Source organism: Apiospora phragmitis (assembly GCF_038363925.1).
Source record: "Apiospora phragmitis strain CBS 135458 chromosome Unknown utg000006l:1.0-5683423.0:1.0-5690449.0, whole genome shotgun sequence".
NCBI lineage: Eukaryota > Fungi > Ascomycota > Sordariomycetes > Amphisphaeriales > Apiosporaceae > Apiospora > Apiospora phragmitis.
The window spans coordinates 3,178,964-3,196,648 of record NW_027117404.1 but is presented as its reverse complement, the minus strand read 5'-3'; the positions used below and the strand labels follow the sequence as shown (position 1 = coordinate 3,196,648).

At 52.9% G+C, this 17,685-nt stretch overlaps 9 protein-coding genes across 9 annotated transcripts; 4 read left to right on the top strand and 5 right to left on the bottom strand.

Moving 5' to 3' along the window:
* Positions 1-1,421: 1,421 nt before the first annotated feature.
* On the top strand, positions 1,422-2,675 carry PG994_006255 (uncharacterized protein; the record flags this gene model as incomplete). Its single annotated transcript, XM_066857664.1, has 1 exon — positions 1,422-2,675. The coding sequence occupies one exon, from the start codon at positions 1,422-1,424 to the stop codon at positions 2,673-2,675; it is 1,254 nt and encodes a 417-aa protein (XP_066716933.1).
* A 123-nt stretch (positions 2,676-2,798) lies between these two features.
* Positions 2,799-4,598, top strand: PG994_006254 (uncharacterized protein; the record flags this gene model as incomplete). The annotated part of the gene is made up of 1 exon (XM_066857663.1): positions 2,799-4,598. The coding sequence occupies one exon, from the start codon at positions 2,799-2,801 to the stop codon at positions 4,596-4,598; it is 1,800 nt and encodes a 599-aa protein (XP_066716932.1).
* Positions 4,599-5,111: 513 nt separating this feature from the next.
* Positions 5,112-6,772, bottom strand: PG994_006253 (NADH-ubiquinone oxidoreductase 30.4 kDa subunit; the record flags this gene model as incomplete). Its single annotated transcript, XM_066857662.1, has 3 exons — positions 5,112-5,354; positions 5,408-6,526; positions 6,593-6,772. 3 exons carry the CDS (start codon positions 6,770-6,772, stop codon positions 5,112-5,114), a joined length of 1,542 nt encoding a protein of 513 aa, XP_066716931.1.
* A 926-nt stretch (positions 6,773-7,698) lies between these two features.
* On the top strand, positions 7,699-8,634 carry PG994_006252 (uncharacterized protein; the record flags this gene model as incomplete). The annotated part of the gene is made up of 2 exons (XM_066857661.1): positions 7,699-7,792; positions 7,847-8,634. The coding sequence occupies 2 exons, from the start codon at positions 7,699-7,701 to the stop codon at positions 8,632-8,634; spliced, it is 882 nt and encodes a 293-aa protein (XP_066716930.1).
* A 706-nt stretch (positions 8,635-9,340) lies between these two features.
* Positions 9,341-9,577, bottom strand: PG994_006251 (uncharacterized protein; the record flags this gene model as incomplete). Its single annotated transcript, XM_066857660.1, has 1 exon — positions 9,341-9,577. One exon carries the CDS (start codon positions 9,575-9,577, stop codon positions 9,341-9,343), a length of 237 nt encoding a protein of 78 aa, XP_066716929.1.
* A 596-nt stretch (positions 9,578-10,173) lies between these two features.
* Positions 10,174-10,644, bottom strand: PG994_006250 (uncharacterized protein; the record flags this gene model as incomplete). The annotated part of the gene is made up of 1 exon (XM_066857659.1): positions 10,174-10,644. One exon carries the CDS (start codon positions 10,642-10,644, stop codon positions 10,174-10,176), a length of 471 nt encoding a protein of 156 aa, XP_066716928.1.
* Positions 10,645-11,666: 1,022 nt separating this feature from the next.
* On the bottom strand, positions 11,667-12,669 carry PG994_006249 (uncharacterized protein; the record flags this gene model as incomplete). Its single annotated transcript, XM_066857658.1, has 3 exons — positions 11,667-11,913; positions 11,989-12,350; positions 12,418-12,669. The coding sequence occupies 3 exons, from the start codon at positions 12,667-12,669 to the stop codon at positions 11,667-11,669; spliced, it is 861 nt and encodes a 286-aa protein (XP_066716927.1).
* A 1,046-nt stretch (positions 12,670-13,715) lies between these two features.
* Positions 13,716-15,047, top strand: PG994_006248 (uncharacterized protein; the record flags this gene model as incomplete). The annotated part of the gene is made up of 3 exons (XM_066857657.1): positions 13,716-14,625; positions 14,689-14,894; positions 14,958-15,047. The coding sequence occupies 3 exons, from the start codon at positions 13,716-13,718 to the stop codon at positions 15,045-15,047; spliced, it is 1,206 nt and encodes a 401-aa protein (XP_066716926.1).
* Positions 15,048-15,635: 588 nt separating this feature from the next.
* Positions 15,636-17,388, bottom strand: PG994_006247 (benzoate 4-monooxygenase cytochrome P450; the record flags this gene model as incomplete). The annotated part of the gene is made up of 5 exons (XM_066857656.1): positions 15,636-16,045; positions 16,113-16,623; positions 16,665-16,922; positions 17,033-17,067; positions 17,133-17,388. 5 exons carry the CDS (start codon positions 17,386-17,388, stop codon positions 15,636-15,638), a joined length of 1,470 nt encoding a protein of 489 aa, XP_066716925.1.
* Between the last annotated feature and the right edge of the window lie 297 nt (positions 17,389-17,685).

The window sequence follows — 17,685 nt, the reverse complement described above, 5'->3', positions numbered from 1 at the left end:
CTGTCTCTTTCTTTGGCTTCATCCATCTGGATAGCGGTCCCCAACGCCCGCAACCAGAAGAAGCTCAAGTTACCTACCTTCTCCCTGACGACAGCAGTATTTTGAAAGCTCGCCGTTCCAGGAAGTCAAACATTACTGCCTTAACTTTCCATTTCACACGCACCTGACATCTCATCATTGTGATAGAAGTCGGGCTTCGTCACAAACAACCGGGAACGTACCATCGACAGCACTTCACCAACACAGGGCTTCTTTCCCATTATCGTCAGGAAGGAGCTTTGAAACACCAACCGTTAATTACCATTCAATTCCTTCACTTCGCAGCTACACCTTTTTGAAATGAGGAAGTCTTTGTCTCATAAGAGAATATCAACTAGTTGGACCACCTCTCCAAACTGATCCGAGAACACACGACCAGAACCCCTAGTTCTTTTTCACCCAAGGTTGTCAGTTGGTCACCTCAAGTCCGCATGCCTGGAGTGAATACACTCACTCTCCGCTTCTAATTGAATCAAGTCCATGTTCCCCGCCAAATTTGTCCGGCTTCTGGTAAGTGCCTTCCGTCTCATGTATTCACTGTCTCTACTATCGATTCCCTCTTCTCATCACCACCCACCTTTAAATGTCCATCACTCGAGTGCCGTCAAATTCCCGTTCTAAGATCATCAATGCAAACCAGTTCAGCCTCACACACTGTGATCATTCGTCTGCTGGGATTTGTTTCTCGGGTAGTTGAGCTCTCTCATCGTCCCTCTTATACGCAAGCCCACTGGCCCGTATACGCAACCCCAACGGCCTTTTTCTTGCAAGCCGCCTTCTGTGAACACCCTCAAGCTAATAATCCTGGGATCAAGCATTCAACGTTCTGAAGATTTCAAAGGAGGTAAGTACATGTATCACTCGTGCTAGTTGTCTCCTAGCAATTTCTCGTTCTCTCTCGCCCTCAACATGTCAAACGATCTGGCCACTGCCTCCATAAAGCAACACCTTACCTACTTCCCAACTTCGTATAAGACAACATACCTTCTCCAACCTTTCCTCGCATGCCACATAATCGCAACTTCTGTTCCAAAGGTTCTCATCAGCACCAAGGTATGTACAAGGTAAGGTATTCAACACTGGAACATAAACATCATCTCCAAAGTCATCAACATTATTCCTCTCACTTATATTCTTCACTTCCAGTGTGGTCAAGTGATAACTGCCATTACCCATAGAAGCTACTCTGTGGCCTCTTATTTATCATCACACAACTCTTGATTTTGTGTTCCTTTTTGGAGGCACACATACTTCCTTGTTCCTGACCAGACAGATAACAGGCCATATCAGACCCTTCTCAAACCTGACTCATTTTTGAAGTGGGCTTCCATTTCTGATTCATCGCACCAGATTTCTGATTTTCATCCGTTCAACTTTCAGACATGACCATGGATCTCTCCAGCAATTCGAGCGATGAGGGCTCGGACAACGAGAGTGATAACGGCTCAATCGAAGTCGTGAACAAGAGTAAATGGGACCCACCCCTTGATGACAGCAATGAATCGACTGCCGCAGAGACTGTAAGCAGCCTCAGAGACAACGGTGAAGGCCCCAGCAGACCAGCTCAGGCCGCAGGTGGTTCACCAGACGATGGTGGCGATGGCTCGGATAACGGAAGCAGCAACTCTGGACGTAGTGTCGGGGGCAGCGGCGGAGGCCCCAGCAGACTGCCCCAGGCCCCAGGCGGCCCGCCAGACGATGATGGTGATGATTCGGGTAACGGAACCAGCAACCCTAGGAGCGACTCTGGGTACGGCTCATGCAATCATTCTGGAGACGAGGACGACGACAATGACGGCGACGAATCTGTCACGCCGGCTATCATCGAAGAAGAAGATGATGATGATGATGAGGCCTACTTTTCCGAGGATGGTCCCAATAATGGAGACGACATTACTCTGTGGTCCCACGAGAAACTCATCGTCGAGTACCGGCGAAAGGAGGACGAAATCAGAGATATCAAGGAAAGAGGTAATAGACGTATTGCACATTTGAGAAGAACGATAAACGATTTGCGACATCGTATCAGAGAGAAGGACGGATCGATTGCGGCTTTCGAGAACAGTATTATACAGCTCCAAAGAGAAATACAAGAACTACGAGATCGCAATCGTGGAATTCGTCCTCCTCCCACGTCGTGGACCCGGCTATGGCGGGAAAGAGATCCTTACGCTGTGGTCTACAAGGCAGCTTGCCAGCAGCTTAATATGTCACAGGTCACCACCAACGTCCATCCGCAGCTCACCCTTTCTGCTCGAAGGCTCGGAGAAAGGCAGATGAGAGCCGCATACAGCCTCGACGGTGGTGGGGATGGCCACGATAACGACAATGACAACGATAATATGCCCGTTGATGGCGAAGGAGCCAACGATGGTGGTGGTAGCGATAACGAGTCCGAGCTATTCGTCCGGCAAGACTCCCCAGCGCCACCCGCTGGCCAAGATGTGATGCCACGCCGACCCTTCAATTTCAATGGGCTCGATCGCGATATTCAAGAGCACATCTTCCGGTATCTTTTTGTCAAAACGGACCTTGTTCACTGCCTTTCCCGCTTGGACCCCGGTAATCCCCCACTGGTTGGCAAACCACTGCATCGCTTCTTCTGGGCGGTGATCGGCAGTGTTCCGTTACCCTAGCTCACCGGCCCAATAAGGTTCTTCGTATGCTGATGGTCTGCAAGAGATGGCTGTACATTGGCGTACATGCGTTCTATGGACTAAACACCTTCGCATTCTCCTCTAGGAGAGTTGGGCCGATTCATGAAAGGCATCGGCTCTCGTTTGGAGCGAATCGTGAACGTGGAGTTGTTCTGGCACGGAGCTATTATGCCTCGTCACCCATCCCTTGTGAACCAACGAACCATACCTCTCCAGTTTTTCTGCGATACCCGGCGTCTCAAGACACTGGTGATTCACGTCCAAGAACTAGACGAACGACGAACCCGCAGAAAGTATGAGATACAAGGCGAGAACGAAAACAGCGGCGTTCCCTACGATGGATCTGGGCTTGACCTGAAGGACTCATTCAAAGTGCTGATGGAAAACACGCGAATTCAGCCTAACCACCGACAGTACCGCAGTATTAGAACCATGCATGGCCTTGATTTCATCTACCAGCTACGAGAAATGACCTATGTAAGAATACGCGAGGCCCAAGGCAAGACTGTTCGCCAGAATATTCGCGACTGGAGTGCGGTCGACGACATCAATTCTGTCGTCACCCGCCGTAAGGAACCAGACTACGCATTCGCATCCGAGCTAGAAAACCTCTCGCCGATCGGAGGACTTGGAAACTTTGTGCCAACTGAAGATGACAAGCAGATCGTTAGAAGATGGTATGCCGATAATGATCCCATAGGAGATATCGTTGGCGATGATGATGATGGCGACACCATCAGCGTCATGAGCAGCGAGGCACGCTCTACCCCATCTGTTAATGGTGGAGGTGACAACGACAGCGGCGTTGACGTCGAAATGGATGATGGGAACCTCGATCCCAATAATGGTGAGGACGTCGCCGATCTTGGAGGCCCGGAGAATGATAGCGCTATCGACGATATCAACGATGGCATTGACCAGGTAGACCTACGTGACGACTCGGAAAGCGTCGACGAAGACGCTGAAGATGATTCGGACAATGTCTCGACTACTACTGACAGTAGTGGTGATTCGGACGACAGCTCCCGTCCCCACAATACTCAAGTTACTGGTATAACATCTGACTACTCGACGGCTGCAAATTATGTCAGCGCTGGCCAGAGCTCCCGCAGACGTGCCAGCACCGTATCCTCGTCCACAGCTGATGCGGGTGACGATGCAGGCGACCTGGGTGTCATTGATGTGGACCAAGATAACGCATCTGGCAGCGAGGACAATAATAGCGACAATGACGAGAACGGCGAAGATGAGATCAACGAAGATGAGGACGGCGAAGATGAGAACGACGCAGCCGATAGCGAGAAGGGCGATGGCGGCAGCGAGTCATCCTCGATGTTTGTGCCCCAGGACGACGACCGATCCTCGTTGTTCGTCCGCTCGGACCGCGCGTCTACGTACTTCAAGACGGACACCGACGAGGAGAAGCACAAGATCATCGACCTTACCAGCGACGACAATGCTGGCCCGAGCAGACTCGCTGCTGCGGTAGACGAGAGCGACGGCGGATCTACCGAGATCAAGGACGAGAGCAGCGGCCCCGGCCCTGGACCTTCGAGGCCTGGACCCAGTCCGAGCAGAGCTGCTGCCCCCCTTGCCGGCTCAAGCCTCAATGTGCCCATGGAGATCGACGAGGACGATAACAACAATAAGCCATCGCAGGAGACCGACCGTACGCGTACCCTCGATTATTCAGACGTTGAGAGCGTCAGCAGCAGCTGGAGAGGTGGCCCTTCCCCATCGGTTGCTTCTTCGATCTTCAAGCGCCGGTGCTTCAGCCCATACGCTGGAAGCGAAAATCAGCGCAGCCCGAAGCGCCTGCGCACCGAGACGCCGTCCGAATCTGGAGCTTCAGCTTCCGAAGCTGGAACCACGCCAGATACCCCGATATCCATTGAGGATTAGCTTTTTCTCATCAACAGCATCATTACTCATACCACTTGCGATGTCTTTCCGATCTTTCACTTATCTGTATTCTCTGTACCATCCTATCAGCCTCCACCATTGGTGGGCGAATGGCACACATTTCTCGATATGGAACCAGTTATCGCTACTCAACTTGGAGTAGCAGTTTACTGGATCCTCTGCATTATCATGAGATACCCCTTCATTCTACTTCACCGAATGATGCCCATTGCGATTCGATTTTGCGAACACACACTAACCACGACATACCGGATTTGGAAAGCCGGATAGTCCCTACCTCTCGATTTTGAGACGGCGGTCGCCCATGAGCAAGGGGTGGTTCTAATTTGCGAAGGAATTACAGGATGGTTGCCAGAGGGTACCAAGCGGAGGAAATGGAATCGACGACTTCATTCATGGAAATGGTTTCTTACTTCAGATAGCCTTAATACTCACATTCACGTTCTATTGACTTGAAATGGGTTTAATGTGTTGATCGCTAAAACGTGGTATCTAGTCGAAAGTAATCTTCTTGCCCTCGAACTTCGCATTCGCCATCTTCTCCTTCGCAGCCTTGGCCTTTTCCCAAGAGGCATGCAGAGGACCAGTATCGTCTCGCTTTGGCTTCGCCGGTTTCGGCGGAGGCTTGGGAGCAGCTTCGACGGCCGGTTCGAAACGAGGCTTGGGGGTCGAGTCCCCAAAGCTGCGGTGCGGAAGTCTGGATTGAGCCGCGTCCCTAAGAGCGCGGCGGTTAGGCTTGGGCGGGCGGCCGAGGAGTCATCGAAATTGCGATGCCGATCGGGATGTACGCCCTCGGGAGCTGGTTCTGTCGGCTTCGCCCGTTTCTCAAACGCGGATTTGATGCCCTGCTTCCAAGGCGCGCCGTGCTCGTTACCGACGGCGCCCCTCTTGGGATCCCAGCCGTCGTCTCGCGAGTCCTTGGGCTTGTTGAGGTGCTTGGCTTCCTGCTTGAACTTCTTCTCCCAAATGGCTTGGCGGGCGCGCTGGCCCCGGCGGTTGTTGCGCGCAGGGGCAACGTCCACATCAGACGCATCGCTTTCGCTGCCGGAGATGTAGCCACCCATTAACGAAGGCAAGAAGGTAGAGTCCCCGTTCTTTGAAGCGGCGGCCTTCGATGCGCGCGCCTTCTTCGGCGGTGGCGATACTGCTTCGCTCGAGGCATCACTTTCATCATCTGCTTCTTCTTCTTCCTCCTCCTCATCTTCTTCTTCCTCCTCATCTTCTTCATCTTCGTCCAGGTCTACGGCAGCATCGTCATCATCTGCATCGGATTCTCCTCCAGAGAAGTAGTCGGACGGACCTCGAACTTCGGCCTGCGAACCTTTCTTAATGGCAGCAGTACGACTGTTTTGCACATCGTTCTCGTCGCCATCCAGGTCGCCTCCTTCTGAATCACTCGACACACCCACCAGGGCCTCGTAGCGCGAAAGAGCCTTCTCTTCCTCCTCTTCGCCGTCGGAAGCGTGCCCCTCATCACCAGAAACGCCCTCCCATTCGTCCTCGCTCTCCTCGTCGTCGGACTCGGCAGGTTTCTTCTGGGATTTGGGCTTCGTGCCATCGACAGCGGTCTTGGCTTTGCGCGCCGACTTCTCGTTCCTGTCGTCGGCCTGTTCTTCCGGTTCTTCTCGCCCGGCCTTGCCCTTGCCGGCCTTGGCTCCTTTGCCCGGCAGATCTAAACGCAGGGCTAGGCAGGTGGCCTTGACGGCCTCGTCCAACACGTCCTTGACCTGCTTCCGGTTGCAGAGCCCGCTGGTGACATTGTGTAGGGCGCTGCGTTCCTCCTCGGTCACGTTGGGTTTCGGCACGGGCTTGATAGTCTCGGGCAGGTTGGGGGACTCGGCGACGCCCTTGATCTTGAGTATATGGGAGCACAGGATGGCATGGGCGGCTTGGTGAAGGTCCAGACTCTGTTTTTGTTATCCACATTAGCAGGATGAAGCGTAAGTAAGGTCCAAGAGGAATTGAAAGCGCACCTTCAAGACAGCCACCTCCCTCTCCAATCGCTCGACCTTGTCCAGGTTGGCTTCGCGAACTCTCTTGGCCAGGCGTTGTCGCTCGAAACCTTTGGCAGTCTTCAAAGCGCGGAAAAGCTTGACTTCGAGATCCTGAAGTTGCGCATCCAGCTTAGGCTCGTATCTCTTTCGTTTGACCATATTGTGTATTTGCTTGTATTGTCACCCAAAGTGTTTAGGGCGGATTTGCAGGGAGTTTTCAATCGCAACTGATAGGACCAATTCAAAAAGAAAATTAGCCTTTGTCTGTAGATCAGGGCGACCCTGGACGCTCGTTGCCAAGCCCATGGCACTTTAAAGTGGGCCAACCAGGCTACATACTCAGTGAGGGCCTCGAAGCTTATCACAACTACAAAGTTGCTTTTGGTGTCTTGCAGTCTGCAATATTCGGCCACTTCCTTCTCCTGAAGTTGTCCCAGGTTGGGCTTACTGTCGTCTAGACTCTTATATCACTATCATTAGTATTTGCAATCAAACACCATTACAAGAGGTTCAGCAATCATCTATATTCGTCGTTATTCAACTCCACTGAGGGGTACAATTACAAGCATGGATCGTAGCGTGGCCGCAGTTCCTGTACATGTAGCTCTTCGGGCACGCAGAGACACATGCTTCGAACCAAGTCCAGCAACCACTGCCGGATGCAAGCCGTCTACTCGGAAGCTCCATTATGTTCCATGTCTATTTTTGCGAATCCGAAATGGCTTTTTACAGTTTAGTGGTGGTCGTTCGATGATGAAGACGAAGCATCCAACCTGCTCAAACTCACTACATGTAGGTTACCACCGTGCCACTTGGCGACCTATCCCCTATCAAGTTAACGCCTCAAGCTGTTGAAACTTGACAACCTGGAAGACTGGGATACCCGAGACTATGACACTATGGATATATGCTAAGTAGTCGGATACTCCATCTGAAGTCAAGTGGAACCTCGGTATTTCTAAGCAAACATCTCAAGCACCCTTTAAAAGGTAGGTGGCGTACCCGAAAAACTTGTCTGGCTTTCAACTATAGCTGAAAAAACTATACCTTAATCTCGAGATAGCTTGAACAACAACCCTGAAACGATGTCTTCTCAAGCAACAGCCAGTTCGTCAGTAGCTGCTGGCGATATCTTCAACGTCAATGGCATGGTTGCGGTGGTGACGGGCGGCGGGACAGGTATGCATTGCTGTCAAGTTCAACTTTGACATCCAGATGCTAACCTCATAGCAGGCATCGGTCTGATGATGTCCAGAGCTTTGGCTGAGAACGGAGCTGCCAAAGTATACATCCTAGGAAGACGTGCAGACGTCCTGCAGGAGGCAGCAAAGACTATCGGCAAGCCTTCCGTCGTAGTGCCTCTTACGTGCGACGTGACATCCAAAGAGAGCCTGAAGTCCGCCGTGGACCAAGTCACGCGGGAAACCGGCTTCGCTAATCTGCTGGTGTGCAATTCAGGCGTGGGCGGACCCATGACCAAGCGCGCCAGTCCGGACATGAGCGTCGCCGAGTTCGCCGAAGAGAACTTCGGCGTGCCCGTGGAGGACTTCACGCAGACCTTCGTGGTCAACACGTCGGCCGTGTGGTACACGACGATGGCGTTCCTGCCGCTGCTGGACGCGGGTAACAAGCAGGGGAACGTGTGGCCGAAGTCGCAGGTCGTGGCCACGAGCAGCATCGCGGGCTTCAACAAAGTCAACACGGGCGGCTTCGCGTACGGCCAGTCTAAGGCGGCGTGCACGCACCTCATGAAGCAGCTGTCGGTCAGCCTGCCGACCTTCGACATCCGTGCCAACGTCATCTGCCCGGGCCTCTACCCGAGCGAGATGTCGGCCCCCATCATGGCGCGCCAGGGCGACGGCCTGCCAGCCAAGAAGGACATCCCGCTGGAGCGTGCGGGCGACGAGCAGGACATGGCGGGCGCGATCCTGTACCTGGCCTCCCGGGCCGGCGCCTACTGCAACGGGACGGTCATTGTGTCCGACGGCGGGCGGTTGACCACGTTCCCTTCGACGTACTGAAGCTCGCCGAGACTTCCCTAGCCTGCATTCACCAAAGCCCTGGACTGAATAGTAAAGAGACGAGCCCTACTATTGACACAACCAATATTCGATAGGAGCTAAGAAAGGGTTGGATGTATAAAGATTCTAGAAACAAACAAAACATACACATACTATAGCGCAGCTCGTATAAGAAACTAGATAATCAGCTCAACCTTTCAGCCTCGCAATACTCCGTCTGAGCATTCTCTACAGCAGACGCATTGCTCCATTCTTATTATAACAATATGGGACTTTGTGTGTTTCCATCGCAACTTCTAACGCCCTTCTACTGTTCATGTCTCCAACAGCCCAGATATCAACCAGCATTTTGTTAATTAGTTGATATCTCCTTTCGAAGTGTACATTGCACATACACCTAGCAAAAGAAAAAGTCAGTATAATTGTTTCGGGCAATGAAGTGCATGTCTCGGGAGGAATGCAAGCAATCCTATGGATTGCCGCGTGCCTTTATTCACAAGACATGCAAGGATAGGAAAAAGGGGATATAACTTACATGTGCACGTCTCCGTCTCCGCCGGGGGAGGCATGGGGCCGAAACCCCCAGGAATCCCCCGTTTTGGCTGTGGTGGCATAAACAGCTCAGACGAGTTAATCGGGGAAGTGAAAGGCCTGCCGATCCTTCCCTGCCGATTTGGCTGGTAGAACTGCCCCGGCTCATCTTCTTCTACTCCTTCTTCTTCTTCTTCTTCGGCTTCCCAGCGTTGCATGTTCCTTTGCGATTTCGGGGGTGTGCGTATGTGCATTTGTCGCCAAACCTGCATGTGCCCCTTTTCCAGAATTTGCACTCCTTCTTCTTCCGAGGCACATTTTGGTGGCCCTTGGACTCGGGACGGTAGCTGTTGGCCGTACTGGCGAAAGGATTGGTGTTGCTGCCGTGGCCGCTGCTCCGACGACCCCCCATGGTGAGAAGTTGTTGGGACTATATGCAGCTGCAGAGAACGTACGTGTAGCTGGATGGGGTTTCAAAGCAGTTATGGAAATTCGGGGGGAAAAAAGAATAGGGCGTTTGTCAAATAAGCGGCTCCAGGCCAGACTGCGCTGAACTGAATTGATGATATACAAGACTGTATTGACGGAGGAGCAAGGCCGGTACTTGTACCAACACACGAAACAATACTTCTTTGCCACTCCTTTGTGTGCGGTCTGGAACTATTAACATTGCTACCGGGGATGAAAGACCTTTGGGCGGCTGTGCCTTTGTCTCCTTTCAGCCGGGAAGGACCCTATAGCCTCTCCATACTAAGCAAGAAAAGGTTGGTTATCCATAACAGACAAAAGGGCTTTCAGGGGATGCAGGTCACTAAAACTCTCTATGAGGCAGAATAATGTATTACTGTACTGCTTTTATGGCTCTTTAGTAAAAAAAATACAAATTGTGACATAGTTCGTTTATTACCTTACCTTGCTATTACTCTATATATTCCGAAACACTCAACTTAGCCCCCACACAACATCCTGTATTACTTACCTTCAGCTACCCGTTATAACAGTAATACCTTATGGAGTTAGCAAACCCGAGAATCTTGTCCATATGAGATTGTCCGAGGCAATACTGCTAGCCAGGTCCAGACCCCGGACACGCAAGTCCACGGCGTGCTCGAAGTCGATGATGAAGACCCCCGAACCGTCCCTCTTGACGAGCATGTTCTCTTTGTGCAGGTCGTTATGGGCCACGCGCGCCTCGTTGTGCAGCTTCTCGACGGCGCGCCGGACCATGTCGTTCAGCGTCGAGTTGACGTGGGGGACGCTGTCGAGGGTGACGGCATTGTCAATGAACTGGCTCAAGAACCCAATGACCCCGCGCGAGGGCTCCGTCACAAGTCCCAGGAACGCAGGCACGATCGACGGCGCGCCGGCGGCGGCTTGCTGATGCATAAGAATCTCTTGCTGCGTCATCTTGGCTGCCCACCCCGCGCTGTTACAATCGTCCATCTCGGCGATACCGGCCGGAAAGTCACAGACTTTCATGAAGGCATCCACCCGTCGGCCAAAGATCAGGACTCTGACGATCCATAACCGATCCTCCAATCTCAGTGGTGGATTGGGGACAACTCGTGAAATCTTTTGGATGGAGGTATAGTCAAAGTGCCGGTCATGGTATACGTCAATGTCCCTTGGGTTGAATTGCACAGGCTCACATCGTACCCAAGCAGGTTGATTCGTCATGGAAGACTTCTCAATCCTCATGTAGTTGGACGACCCTGCCCATTCGGGTGGAAAGGGCGGCAAGGTTAAAATTGGCCTGTTGGAGGTGCCGCTCATCTGCCAGCCTCGAGGAAGCGCGCCATCTTCCACCTCAACATACACTATATGTTGCTCGCCAACCATCACCTTTAGCCACCGAGAGAGGCCCATGGGCGCTATAGAGAGGCATGTGACTGTAGGACTTCCCATATTGCTTGTTGTATTTCTGAAAGCCATGGTGTTGACGGTTTCTTTGATGTGAAAAATAATCCCAAGAAATGCGTCATGTCCCTGAAATCTATATACCCATTGGTAAGGGTTACATGAATTGCTTTGTATCCAATACATGGAGCGAGTACAGAAAACAAAGCTTCGGTCTCGTAACAAGGTCTTTCAGATATTAAGACAATAGCATGGCCCGACTATGGGTAACCCTATACTTGTTTAACTGAAATATCAGTTGGACATAGAAGCGGCCTGTTTATGAGCTCCAATGTGCTGCAACTCTTTCAGAGTGAAATCCCTTACTAGGACTGCGAACTACTTTTATGTTCCCAGTTAGCCTGCACACATTTCCGCAGTATGTCTCGGGTGTTACAAGACGTACGGGTGCTCCCGGGACCAAGTAATTATTACATTGTATCCAAAAACAGGAGAGCCAGATGCCCCTGGGAGTCTTAGTCAGGAGTAACGCCAAAAATAGTCATGGAATGCCAAGTAATCTCCGTCCTTGCGCCCTTTGGGAGGTCTATCGCTGTTGACCTGTAAGAAAAGCAGCAATTGTGGTGGTATGCTCTCGTTTGCCGCTATCGAGGCTCCAGTTCGTGATATATGCCATCTTGGCTGGGACTGCTTCGGCTTCCATAGGTCCAAGGTACGTGTAGATACTTCAGGAGAGGCCGTAGCGCCGCCGCCGATACGGCAAGGATGGCAAGACCCAGCTCGATATCCGCCCACAGCAGAAGGTCGTAGTGTAGGTCATCAGCTTCTGTTGCTGTTGCATGGACGAGCTGTATGATGACGACGAGCTTGACGATAGTAGCAGCACTCGCACTTCAGCGCCGAGTTATCAGTAATCATTGTGTTCAAGTGGACATCCCCGAACGGAATCGACAGCTGTAAACTTACAAGGCGCCCAGGCCAAGTAGCAGCAACACCGATGCCTTCATCTTGAGACTCATCTGAACGTCCCAGAGCATGTATATCGGCAAGAAGGCGTAGAAGTAGTCGATAAGTATGTTCGTGCTGGTGCGGAAGTAGCCCACGTTCGAGCACGTCGTTGATCCAGCATAGTTGCTGGAACCTTTGGTGGCGCACAGCCAGGACGAGTACAGCGTCATGACAACAGTCCAGATCGCGACGACGACCATGGACCCCAGAAGCAGCCACCGCATGCGCTTCGTCCTGGCGATGCGGAGCAGGACCAGCGCGACGGCGAACTTGACGAGGCCAGACGAGATGTAGACCATCAACTGGTTTGCGTAGTAGAACTGCACGTTGTGTTAGGGATTTGTTGAATCAGTCCGAGATCATCCGGAGTTTGCGTATAGAGCCTACCTGGGTGGATTTGGCTTTGTCGTAGTACGGCCGCTTCTCCTCGGCCGCGAACCCGTATGCCATCGAAGTAAATTCCATGGCGCTTGCGATAACGAAGCCTATATAAGTCAAACAGAGGACGAGGTCGTCCAGGCCGAACGCGTTCCGACCTAGCATCCTTGCGCGCACGTAGATGCGGGCTGCCAAGGCGGCGGCATCGACGACTAGAAACGTCGACGTGGCGCCAATGAGTTTGCCGCGGTATCCGGGCATAGCTGCGGCTGTTATTGCAGGGTCTTTGATCTACATGGCCAGCCTCGTCGGAAATCCCGAGTGCTTATATATATGGGCGTCGTAGCCGGCGGATTTGAGCCTAGAAGCCGCTGCCTGACCGGGTGGGCTTGGATGTGATGTTGCCGATTGATTAAAAGGAGTAAGGGAGGTAGAGTGAGGTTGATAAACAAGAACTTGCTTGCCGCGGCGTGAGTGCGAGCCTCTCTACTCCTCGCTCTGACGTGAGAGCTGCAAGGCATCATGTCTGTGATATGTTGTGTTACATTGGTTCGTCACCCGAGCCCCCCTCTTTGGCTCCGAGTGTACCTATTTCTCCAGCTCCGCGTGTGGTAACTTGAGATGAGATGCTGTGATAAGAATAGGTTTCCATCCGAAGGGCGGGCCGATGCGCATCCTCTCTTATTAAGTTCTCTCGTCTAAAGCTTGGTTCTATTCTGACAGCCCCCCTGCATGAATGATCTCAAGGGTGGTCGATTGTCTCGACTTCATCGGCCCTTGCATATGCCTGCGTACTGCAGGATGTAAGGGGGTCCGTCGAGGAATTGATATTGATAGCGTTTCCCAGCACTGCCGGCTCCTTCCTGTCCTTGGGCAAACTTTTCCCAAGTCAGTTGTCTGGTGGACAAACAGCATTTATTTCGGCTTGCGCAACTGGGTAAATCGGGCTGAGCATTGATTCCAACAGATGGGATATACATACATATAGGCAGTAGGCAGACTACTATCGGCTTCTTGCCTTTGTTTGCCGTGGGCCAAGATGACGACAGGGTTATGCCAGCGCAGATCCCCAGCGAATTGGTGATTGTTGTTGTTAGCAATTTCCAGCTCTAGGAGGGGCGGGGGTTGCTACTGCTGACGGTTGGTGACCAACAAAATTGTCTGGTCCGATTAAGGAAGAAGTTACATGTACTTTCCCGAGCATTGAATTCCATGATCAAATTGACAAACGACGACCATAAAAATGAGATCAAGGCAGCCCGAGACCTGAACCGATCTTTTCTCGCAAACCATCTTTGACATTCGCCATGAAGCTCAACACTTGCGCCTTCGCTGCCTTTTTGGCGTGCCTCGACGCTGGGATCGCTGTTGCCGCCGATGTCAAATACTCAACATGGATGGCTCGGAGCATCATGAACAGAGGGCAGGGCATAATGACCGGCAAAGGAGGATCATCAGAACCGCTGCAGGCGGGATTCACCCAGAAGGTATTCACAGCCATTCTTGAGAGATACCCCCACGATCCGCTCGCGCCTCAGATCCGGGGTTACTTACACGAGAGTGCTGCATCCGTGGCCCCGTTCATGCTCAACGCCACGCACGACGCTCTGTCTTACCCGTTGGATCGCCTCTCGAACGGCAATGCTCTCTTGTCCTTGTCCAAAGGACCAAAGACCAACGAGACCGCCACCTTCTCCTCGGCAGCTGCGGCCCTGCGCCAAAGCATCGATCTCAACCGTCGCAACGGCGAGGGTGGCTTCTGGTACTTCGTCTATCCAAATTGGAGCTACCTGGACGGCATATACTCCTTGGCTCCCTTCTACGCCCTCTACACCGCCGGTGGCCGCAAGGACCCGGAAGCGCGCAAGGCCCTGGATGAGATACAATTCCAGATCGATCTGATCTATTACCATACCCACAATGCATCGTCTGGCCTTCTGGTGCATGGATACGACGACTCCAAGACGGCTGTCTGGGCTGATCGCATCACCGGAGCGAGCCCGTACGTCTGGGGTCGCAGTCTGGGCTGGTTCATGATGGCCTTGGTGGACACGGTAGAGCTATTGCCAAGGTCAGGGTGCAAAGAACGGGACGCTCTGCTCAGAAAATATAACGATATTGCAAGAGCCGTGCTCAAGGCCGTGGACCCGGCCACGGGGGCCTGGTGGCAGGTGATGAACGAGCCAGGACGCGCAAAGAACTACATCGAATCGAGCGGTAAGCAATGAGTTCCAAGCAGACCAAATTTTGATCTGGTGACTGAATAAGAGGCCGTCTCAGGTAGCGCAATGTTTTGCACGGCCCTACTCAAGGGAGTACGACTGGGTTATCTGAAGGATGCCGGCTTGGCGATGGAAGCAAAAGTAGTTGGTGTTCGCGCCCACGGATACTTGACTGACACGTTTGTCACCCAGAACGACAAGGGCTTTCTCGACTATAACGGAACCGTCTCGGTCTGCAGTCTGAACTCGACTGCTTCATACGATGTGAGTCGCCCGTTGCACCGGCAGTTGATTATCTACATTAGCGATGGCTAACCTAGAGTACAGTACTACACCGGCCAGCCCCTACTATTCAACAGTGTTCTCGGAACCGCAGCTTATGCTTTTTGTTCATTGGAAATGGAGATGTTTGTCTAGCGGGCATAAACTCCACAATCATTATCGCCGTGGTCTGAACGAAGATGCTGCCCTCCTGGTAGTGATCTTACAGCAGGAGGTGGAATGTGACGGTGGCACTCAAGCAGCATACTCTGTGGAGTGTCCAGCTGATTAGATCTGATCCGTTTCAATAAACGGCAAAAACAGTTTAGAGGACAGCCCAAGCTGATAGTAGCAGCTAATGCTGCTTGATCAGGTCGAGTTTAGAAGAAGTAGCTGGGGATAAAATAATTATTGTAATTGGAACGAGGAGGATGTCTCGAATTGAGTTACAAAATACAGCACGCAACAGCATTCATTAGCGAGTTTCAATGAGACGCACAGGCTATTTTTACAGTACAACTGTGGGAGCTAGGCTACTTACTTAGCTGGGGGGGGGGGTGCTTGCTAGGGCAATGCGGGGGCATCCGCTTGTCTTCTAGGTCTTCCCACGTCCCATCGTGGTTCCCTCCTTTCCTATATCCTACACCAGTTGCCATCGACTTCCATTTCTTATTAGTGACCCTTTCGAACGATACAATTTGCGTGGTTGCGAACTTATCGATCTACTACTAGCCAAATGCCGTGCTAATAACTGCACTTCTCGACCTGTCTCACTGCGTTTTTCGCTTGGTAATGTAGACCGGCCAGCTGTGGGGTACAGCAGTGAACCAAGCCGACCACTTCCACTCCGCCGGGGACCACCTGTCGAATCTCGTAGTCTCGCACAATGGTGGCCCCGATCTTGGACAGCTGCATGCGCGCGACGTGCTGACCGGGGCAAGAGGCGTAACCCACCCCCCACGGGATGAAGTACTTCTCCTTGGCGGCGGCGTCGGGCTCCAGCCAGCGGTCGGGGCTGAACTCGCGAGCGTCAGGCCCCCAGATCTCCTTGGACGTGTGGATGATGGAGGGACTGACGTTGAGCGTGACTCCTTCCGGGAAGAACGTGTCGCCGATGGTTACGCCCCCTTTAGGAGCCACTCGAGGCAAACCCACTGGTATCACGACAAGTCAGCGGGCCAGGTTTGTAGCTAGGCAAGTAGCGAGACAAAAGAGACTTACTCGTTATCGGGGCGAACGCGCGGAGACCCTCCTTGATGGCCGCCTGCAGGTACGGAAGCTGTGTCGCGTCTTCATAGGAGATGATGTCGTTTTGGCACCTCCCTTGCTTTTGAGCCTCCGCAATCTCGTCGGCGATGCGCTTCCAGCCCGTCGGGTGGCGGAGCAGGTGGTACACGAAGCTCTGCAGACCGGCCGAGACCGTATCGGACCCCGCGCCGACGTTGGCCGTGGCAAAGCTCTGGAGGCAGCGGAGGTTGAACAGCGTGGAGCCGTCCTGCTCGGCCTTCTCGAGGCCCCTGAACCAGTGGGCGGCCAGGTCGGCACGGGCGTCCGGGTTCTTGCGGCGCTCGGCGAGCGCGGACATGGTGGTGTCGAAGAGGTGGCCCATGGGCAGGATGCCGAGCCACGTGACCAAGGGGTTGGCGAAGAGCCCGTGCAGCCACTGCATGTAGCCGACGAAGGCGATGTAGGCCTCCATGGCGAGGTTCATGGCAATGGAGTGATTGACGTCCTCCCCTTGTCCATGAAGCCGAAGGGCTTGGAGAAGACGACCTCGCCCGTGATGTCGAAGGCGACGAAGGTGAAGAACTCGTCCAGGTTCATTGGCCGCTTCTCGTCGGCGAACCGGTTCATCCACCCGAAGAACTTGCGCATGCTGGTGTCCATGGCCGGCTCCGACTTCAGGACGTTGTGCATAAGGTATCCTCCAGACAAGTACTTGCTGCATTCGTTCTTGTCTTTGGGGTCCAGCAAGGAAAAGGGCGTGTAGAATCTGTAGTCCGGAAATGCCACCATGGCGTACCATTGACCCTGTTATGAAGATGGAGTCAGTGACGTTGCGGCAGTCCCTCGAATGGAAAGCCACCTACTTTAGGAAGCGCAGTTAGAAGCAAAGCTTTGATTGCACTGGGATGGCTAACGCTGACTTCGTTATGGGCCATCCGCACGAAATGACCTGGCAATAGTGTACCATGACTGTCAGCAAAAGCCTTAATATGTTGCGGATTCGAGCAGATTCACCATGGCGGTCGTGTTGCTCGATGAGCTTGAGGTTCTGCTTGCCGCTCCAGATCTGGCGTAAGTGCCATAGTCGCGAAAACGAGGCAAGAAAGGGGCCAGGTATGTGGCTGATGGGCGAGAGGTAGCGCCGTCTCGCAGATACCAAGAAGAGGGTAGCCGCAAGGAGAAGCCCGAGATGTGCCGATGTAGAACCCCACGACATGTTCTGCGCGTACTGGACCATATGGTCGAGCTGCATACTCCCCGTCAACGCCATGTCTGCGCCAACGAGCTATGCTTACTAGCTGGTCGGAAGGTCGTGAGACTGGGTCAGGTTGATGTTGGAGAAAACGTTGAGGGGAACCAAAGTGTTAGCAGCTGTTGGCATTGACTTGCTGCCCGAAGACGTTTGTCGACTTAAGAGATTGTTTGCTGCGGGACGGCAACGGCCGCCCTCGCATGGTGTATGAGATACGGGAGCGTCCTTGTCAGCTTGTCCTTACCCCTCACGAACTGCTCTGGAGCCAAGACGGGCCTTTTGGCTGAAGGCTTTAGGTATGTAGCAACCCAAGGG